The sequence below is a fragment of the Ailuropoda melanoleuca genome, chromosome 9 (assembly GCF_002007445.2).
Source record: "Ailuropoda melanoleuca isolate Jingjing chromosome 9, ASM200744v2, whole genome shotgun sequence".
Taxonomy (NCBI): Eukaryota; Metazoa; Chordata; class Mammalia; order Carnivora; family Ursidae; genus Ailuropoda; species Ailuropoda melanoleuca.
The window spans coordinates 41,333,430-41,342,011 of record NC_048226.1 but is presented as its reverse complement, the minus strand read 5'-3'; the positions used below and the strand labels follow the sequence as shown (position 1 = coordinate 41,342,011).

At 38.4% G+C, this 8,582-nt stretch overlaps 1 protein-coding gene across 2 annotated transcripts in view; it reads right to left on the bottom strand.

The window, feature by feature from the left end:
- PREX2 (phosphatidylinositol-3,4,5-trisphosphate dependent Rac exchange factor 2) overlaps positions 1-8,582 on the bottom strand; it is a 299,061-nt gene that overhangs the window by 65,231 nt on the left and 225,248 nt on the right. For both annotated transcript variants that reach the window (XM_034668152.1, XM_002925213.4), the window contains one exon: positions 2,462-2,576. In XM_034668152.1, coding sequence (XP_034524043.1) covers positions 2,462-2,576 — 115 coding nt within the window. The remainder of the gene's footprint in view (positions 1-2,461; positions 2,577-8,582) is intronic.

The following is an 8,582-nucleotide window of genomic DNA, read 5'->3' as shown; positions in this document are numbered from 1 at the left end:
TCCTAGTTCTTATGTTCCATAGATGAGAGAAATCATATGATAATTGTCTTTCTCTGCTTGACTTATTTCACTTAGCATTATCTCCTCCAGTGCCGTCCATGTTGCAGCAAATGTTGAGAATTCGTTCTTTCTGATAGCTGAGTAATATTCCATTGTATATATGGACCACAGCTTCTTAATCCAGTCATCTGTTGAAGGGCATCTCGGCTCCTTCCATGATTTGGCTATTGTGGACAATGCAGCTATGAACATTGGGGTGCATATGGCCCTTCTCTTTACTACGTCTGTATCTTTGGGGTAAACACCCAGTAGTGCAATGGCTGGGTCATAGGGTAGTTCAATTTTTAACTTTTTAAGGGACCTCCACACTGTTTTCCAGAGTGGCTGTACCAACTTGCATTCCCACCAACAATGTAGGAGGGATCCCCTTTCTCCACATCCTCTCCAACAATTGTTGTTTCTTGCCTTGTCTATCTTTGCCATTCTAACTGGCGTAAGGTGGTATCTCAGTGTGGTTTTGATTTGAATTTCCCTGATGGCTAATGATTTTGAACACTTTTTCATGTGTCTGTTAGCCATTTGTATGTCATCATTGGAAAAGTGTCTGTTCATATCTTCTTCCCATTTTTTGATTTATTTCTTTCTCGTGTATTGAGTTTGAGAAGTTCTTTGTAGAAAAGATCTTTTTTTTTTAAAGATTTATTTATTTATTTCAGAGAGAGAGAGAAAGTGCATGAGCAGGCGGGGGGCAGGGGCAGGTAGAGGGGGAGAAAGCAGACACCCCACTGAGTGACGGGGGAGGAGGTGCTCCAACCCAGGACCCTGAAATCATGACCTAAGCTACACTCAAGAGTCAGAGGCTTAACGGTGAGCCAGCCAGGCGCCCCAAGTCATGAAAAATCTTGACTGTCATGCTAAGGAGGTTTTGACTCCTTTTGGGGGCAGTAAGAAATCACCAAATCTTTTGATCAGGAGAGTAACATAGTAAGATGTGACTTAAAATTATTATCTGGAAGTAAAACCCTGAGTTGATGGAAAAAACACGGGGGTCTTAGAGACAGGAGATGGTTAGGCTGTGACAGCAATGGTGTAGACCTATTTCCTCAAACTGGACTCCGGGGATGTGTTCTCAGGGCCCACAGGTTCTATAGAAATGTTTTAATTTTGTATCTTTATTTCAAAGATAACCTAAGAATGTGTTTGATCAGTTACAAAGGCCAAATTTAGCTTTTGTGGTGATGGTCTTCAGCTGAAGATCTTCACAAGATTGGGCTCAAGCTTTCTCAGTCTGTGTTTCTTAGTCAGTGGACACGCTAAGAATTCAAGATTAACGGTTTCTGTTTTTCCTGTGAAAGTCAGTATATTATATACCTTTGAGAAACAGCGATCTGGACGAGGTAATAAAATGGGGGCAGTCCAAGAGACATTTTAGTCAGATTCATCAGGAACTCCAATGACATTTTAGGAGGAAGAGAAAATGGGAAATCAAAAAGATATTGGGGGATTTAGGCTGAGAGTTTCATAAGTGATAAAATGATGGGGCAGATTAAACTATCTAAGAAAAGGGACAGGTTTGTGTGAGGCAGGGGGGAGAAAGACAAAGCATTTGTAGTGAAAGAAAGCCTTCCTGTTGGTCATAACTATGAGAACAAGCACCTCCCCACATCAGGAATTTTAGGAATTAATCTATCTTCGGAGTTTAGCCATGTTGTGGACAAAACCGAAAAATGTCACAATAGTATTTTTGAATTATTAAGGCATAAGGTAGAATAACAACATTTTTCTTTTAAAAATAAAAGCTATAATCTGTAAGTAATTTAAAAAGATGACCTGTTCTCAGAATAATTAATAAGGTTGGAGGGAGATAGATATGCTAATAATTTGTTGAAAATTAAAACTTTGAATTATAACACATTTCCCTTTCACTTACTGTGGTTAATTTTCCCTGCCGTGGGTCATTCTGCCAGTAACAATATTTTTAGAGAGGAAAGACAGCAAAATCCAAACATTAATATATGTATTTGAAAGTAGATATTTTTCCAATGCAAAGCACATGCCGTGTCATATCTTCTGCATTAACCATATTCTTCTCTCTGTGTGAGGGTGCCAGGTGTTTAATTGTACATAAAGGAACCTTAATCCACTGCGACCTCCTAGGGGACACCACTATAAAATATCAATGTTTTCCCTTCCCCTGGAAATGGTCTAATAAGTATTAAATTTTTGATCTTCTTCAACAATTAAGACAATGGCATGAAAATTTTCCAAACATTTTTTTTCTATTTTATTTTTAAAAAGTGTACTCATTAGAATATTTGAAATATTAAACCCTAAATAAAAAGACCTAGCAGCACCATCAATCATTTAATAATGAGTATGTCAAAAATACAACTCATCTGCTCTTGTCAAATTTGAAAACTTACTTTTTTAAAAAAATTGAAGAATTACATGAATTACATACCTGAGCTTCTGGTTATACTGTTTGACTTTTTCCAATGAGGCTGCATTTATCTGGGCTTGAAATTCTTCCACTGAAACATTGTCTCTATAATAATAGCCTTCCATGCTCTCCAGTGCTGTGTAAACAAGTAAATGTTCTCTTTCACGTGATTTCATAACTCAATTTCTCCACATTTAGTGTAATCTTATTGATTATTAGTAAATGTATTTAAAACACTGACTATGACCACACAGGCAAGAAACTATCTTTCACCAGTCCAAAAATGAATGAAAATCATTTCTTTGTTCTCAAAATAACTATAAACATTTGGTGATTATATCCAAGTAGGCAAAGGTAATTTTTAATATAAACTGTCTTCTATTTTTAATGTATCAATACACACATATACATATCCATATTGCATATATACATACATATGTATGGGAGGCAGAACTGTGTATTAACATACATAAGGGTAAAAAAGTTGAAATTGCTGCTCTCCATGTATACTCACATTCTCTTGCAGCTGCACTTAAATTATGAGTGTAATAAATTTGAAGTATAGATAATCTTAGAATACTACCCTTACTACAATGCTTAATTGAGTTAAAAATAAATAAGTATAACATATATATAACTTCCCATTAATTTTAAACATCTTCTGATTGAAATGGATTTCCTTCTTAACTAATATTTTTGGTTAAGTATTTCTTTTTCCTTTAAACTTTGTGTGATGGTACTTTTAATCTTTTGGAGAAGAAATGAACTACATGAAGTCCTAGAAATACAAGATCTCCTATGGAGAGGTTGCCAGCAATAGGAATGGCAACGTATCCAATTTGGAAATGTAAATTATTTCCCCTCGAAATTATTGCCATTGACAAACCTCACTTTTCAGCAGACTGTGCAAACTTGAATAAAAAAATTAGTCTTTCAAAACTGCTAAATGCAATTGCTTCTAAACTAATAAGTTTCTTCAAATTGACAGAAACTTGTCACCATTTTGGGGGCAAAAATAGAAAAGTCATTGCTAATTTTTTTTTTTTAACTATTTCAAGTTTTTATTTAAATTTCAATTAGTTAACATATAGTGTAATATTAGTTTCAGGAGTAGAATTTAGTGATTCATCACTTCCATATAACACCCAGTGCTCATCACAAGTTCATTACTAGTATTTGCTGTGCTGTTTTCTAAACTAGTCAAATTTCTATAGCACGGAAGAAACAAAAAACCTATTAGAATATTGCTCAGTTTGAAATAAAAAATGGTATTATTGGCTTATAACTGAGAAAACCCCTTATGGAAAATTAGAGAGATGCTTACTACATTTACTTCAGTACATGATATCAAATTTGCGGGCTTGTTTCAAGGATTGTTTGTTTACTCCTTAAGACTTCTGCATTAATTAGAATATTTACAACTCATTCAGCAAGCTTCTGGTCCTGAATACATACAAGAAATATGAGGAAGTCGTTCTGATAAAACAATACTCAAATAAATGCCACATTCACTTTCATTAATGAGACGTTATTTGTGAGAGGCAAATATTCAGAGGATTCAGTCTATAACAGTCATCCTTCAATGTGAATTCCTCTTACCAGTTGTAAAGCTAATAATGAAAGTCCTTGCATTGGAGTAAAACCACCACTTCCACTCTTGAGGCATATTAATTAAAATCCAAGATCCCCAGGTTCCTCATTTGTGAAATGGAAAAATAAGAGTACCTACTAATTATGATTCTTGGGAAATAATTAAATCAAATAACAGTATTAAGAGACCCCATGACTACTCTTTTCGTTTATTGAATGTGTTTTATGTATTAGGCAACATGCCCAATGCCCTACAGGCATTAATTAATTCAATTTCCAGGAGATACAGACTATGCATAAGTGGGCTTAGCCCAACAGGAAGTTCTGGGTACTAAAGAGGAGGGTCCTTGCAAAAACACTCCAATTTGTGATGTAAGCTCATAAAGACAGGAAGAACACTAGGAAGGAGCCACAGGGGAATTGGGGGTGAGGGGTGGGGTGGGGACAGATACAAAAACACCTGGGATCTAATTTTTATAAAAGTCTTGATGGCTCAGTTTGGGCCAGAATGTCCAGTCCTGCTCTAAAAGCTTGTTGCCATATAAAAACAGACATTTTTATGACATTCTTTGACAATACTTCCAAATTAACAACAGTTAAAATACACAATTACGTAGAAAAAATTTTAAATGGAGAAAGTGTCTAACAATCAGCAAAATGTTATGATGCATGTGCAGGGTTGTGAGGAAATGAAGAACAAAAACAAAAAAGATGAATTCTATATTTGAAAGTAAACTGTGTGGCAAAGAAGAGGAAAGAGAACAACATACCTGATTTTAGATGAATAGGTTGGTTATTTATCATTATAAATACAAGAAAATGGGATAATATTTTACCAAATTCAATTTCCATACTCAGCAAAAGTAGGTTAAATATATAATAATGTCCAGATTTCCAAGTTTGGCTCCCAGCATTTTCTTGCCTAGATTCCTTAATTCTCATCCAGATAATAGTAAGTTTCTTAAAAGTAGTATCGACATTCTTGGTTGCATAAATATTTAATAGCATTTAACTAAAAGCAGCATTGAAAATACGACAAGTTTCTTTATTTGCTTGTTTTCCTTCAATGACTTTTGAATTGAAAAAGCAAATCATCCCATCAAACTTAGAAAGTCAGCAAAAAAGAAAAACATAATGAATATGAGAGAAAAGTAAAGGTTAAATTACTCTAAGACTGAAAATGAGCTGCATTTCCACTCACTCAAAATAGCTTTAAAAGTTTTTCCAAGAAAGACTGAAAAATACAGAATATCTGAAGAATAATTTTAAGATTAGTTTCAATCAACTAACACTCTTTCCTGAGAGCATGATGACACTTTACTGGTTAAACAAAACAAGACATCTGCACTTGTCACAGTTGGTCAGAATTCAGAACTGGTCACAATTTCTGTGAGGAAAGAGAGTTTTATCAATCCCAATATGACCAGTATGTGGGAAAGGTTGTGCTGCCTTTTAAAGAGGGGTGGGTTCACATGTTCTAGACTAACTCTAAAATTTAGGAAATCTCAATTCTGGGAACTGCTCCTTCTTTTACAAAAAGCTATTTAATGCTTCAATTTCAAATTCTGTGTAAAACCTGAAGGGAAAACTAAGGGATTCATCTTTTTTTTTTTTATAAAGATTTTATTTCTTTATTTGATAGAGAGAGACAGCCAGTGAGAGAGGGAACACAAGCAGGGGGAGTGGGAGAGGAAGAAGCAGGCTTCCAGCGGACGAGCCTGATGTGGGGCTCGATCCCGGAATGCTGGGATCACGCCCTAAGCTGAAGGCAGACGCTTAACGACTGCGCCACTCAGGCGCCCCTGGGATTCATCTTTGAAAGGACCTAAAGTAGAATCTTGCAAAAACTCGAAATAAAAAAACAAATACTTGAATGAAGGAACCTTAGAAAATGACAATGTTTATCACAAAATGTTCCCTTTTGTTTAAAAGAGAAAATGCTCTATACTGGAATTTTTTTTAAAAATTGAAAAAAATAATAGAAGAGAAAATGCTCAAGTTTCTGGTTGATTTTAATTATTCTCTGAGACTAGAAAGACAGCTTATAAAGAGGTAAGCACTAGGATTTATCGTTTCTGGTGCCAGCTTTTTTTCATAAGGGCTGATAAACAAATATACACAAAAGTGTGTTTGTGGAGAAAGGACGAGCATCACATGTCCTAGTTAGTGTAAGGAAAACCACCATAAGAGACCCAGGAAGCAGGTGCTTAACAATACTTTACAAAGAAGGGATGCCATATTCCAGGACACAGCATAACTAAAGTCAAAGACTTTAATGATGCCACGTCCCTAACAGGTAGAATACACGGGTCAAGGAACCAAGGGTGGAAACAGAAAGGTCTCTGCTTAACATCTGTTGAGGGCCGTATTGTGTCCTTCAAAAAGATATGACAAACGTCCTAGCCCCTGGTGGCTGCAAATGTGACCTAAGTTTTATATAGGGTCTTTGCAGAGACATCACTTAAAATGAGGTCATGGGCCCAAATCCAATGACTCGTGTTCTCCTAAGAAGAGGGAAATTTGGACAGAGATACAGAGACAGACATACAGAGGGAGGAAGGCCGTGTGATGATAGAAACAGAGACTGTAATAACGCTGTCACAAGTCAAGGAATGCCAAGGACTGCTAGAAACCACCAGAAGCTGGAAGGTAAGGAAGGATTCTTCCTTAGAGTCTTCTAAAGGAGCATGGCCTTTGGGCATCTTGATTCATATATCTAGCCTCCAGAATGATGACAGGATAAATTTCTGTGGTTTTAAGCTACCCAGTTTGTAGACAGTTTGTTATGGCAGCTCTAAGAAACTGATACAACATCAGTCCCTGTGCCTCACTTGGGGATGTGTGCTTCCCATCCCTGAAACAACGGCTCCATGGGTTTAAAAGGTCCTGATCCCCAAAGAGGCACACTTTCCCTAGGAGACAAGACAGGGGTCCTACTGAAAGTAAGCTATGGTTCCCACCAGGGCACTGGAGGCTCCCTGCACCAAGGCACCTAGGAAGAGTGATCGCCATGTTGGCAAGGCTAGGGGACCCTGACCATCGTAAGGAAGTAGGGCTATTGTTACATAATGAGGGCAGGAAGGAACATGTTTGGCACCCAGTGAATCCATGCAGGTCCCTCTTGGTATTGCCTTGTCCAGATTTGATGGCAAATGGACATATGCAGCAACCCTGTCCTGAGAAAGGCAGAATGAAAGGGGGATCAGGCCCCTCGGGGATGCAGGTCTTGGTCATGCCACTGAGACCGGAAGGTTCAGGCTGAGAGCAATATAGAAGAGGGAAGATGAGCATCTGCTGCAGCCCCAAGACGAGCTGTAGCAGCAGGGGCTATGGCTTGTCCCCTTACCACGCTTCTTCTAGATTATCTCCCCAGGAAGGGAGCCCATCAGAGTCATGAAGGAGATGCTTCTGGTCTTGACTCGAATGGATCTAAGGGAACAAGCTGTGGACCATGGCAGGTCACCCACTCTGATCTCCTTCCAGAAAGGATGGGCTTATTGTCTGGCTGTTGGGATTCCCAGAAGATATCCCTCAGCCGTCAGCTCTTTAGGGCATCTTCAGTCTTTGCTGAAGAAAACCATCCCACCCAAATCACATCTCCTAGGGGCAGCATGAATCCTAATGACCTAACAATGCAGAAGTGAAAATGCCCAACCTCCTTGCCCTGGCTCCCCAAAATGTACAAGTGTCAAGCCTTTGTGCAATGGATTAATCTAATTAAACAAAGATTAATTGGATCATTGCACAGTGTTTTGTAATCCACACTGACCTGTGCTTTCTCACTCCTGGTGGACCTTAGAGTCACCTGGAAAGCTTCTAAAATATACTGCGATCTGGGCCTTATGTCCCAGAGATTCTGACTTAATCAGTTCGGTGTGGGACCAAGCATGGGTATTTTCTAAAACCTCCCCAAGATGATTAATGTGCAGCTGGTATTGAGAACCACTGAGAGAGCCTGAAAACAAGCCCATGGGAAGTGTGTGGAAGCAGTGACCCTGAGTATCTATCCTCCTTACTCCCGTTTTCACACAGTTTGTAGTCACTTGCTTTATCTCACCAAGGGCTTGGGGATCCCAATAGGGCTAATTCCCTGACCTGTAGGAAGCACTTGCAAAAGACTGCTTTCTTCTGATCTTCACCTTCTAGCATTTTGATCATGCTCTGTGCCGACTTTCCTATCTGGCTGTTACTGTGATCTTTACCTCATCAATCTGTATCATTTGCTCTATCTGCCTGGATTCCTGTACTCCTGTAAGTTTGGCCTTCAGTGACACATGTTCCCTAAAGTATATCCTATTTGCCTCCGGCACGGGGATGCCTGATCTCTGCAGGGTGCCCCCTCAGGTCGTGCACCTTCCTATGTGAAAGCGTCCATGCAGGCAACAAAAATGGGAAGAAAGCAGTACATCTCCTGCCTATTCTAAGTACATTGTATAACGGACAAGTTTATAAGGGCTGACATACACAATTTTCCCAGGAGGTTTTCAAATGCATCTCATTTTTCTATTTTTTTTTTTATTTGCCAGCAAAGACCCATGCCCATATGTATACC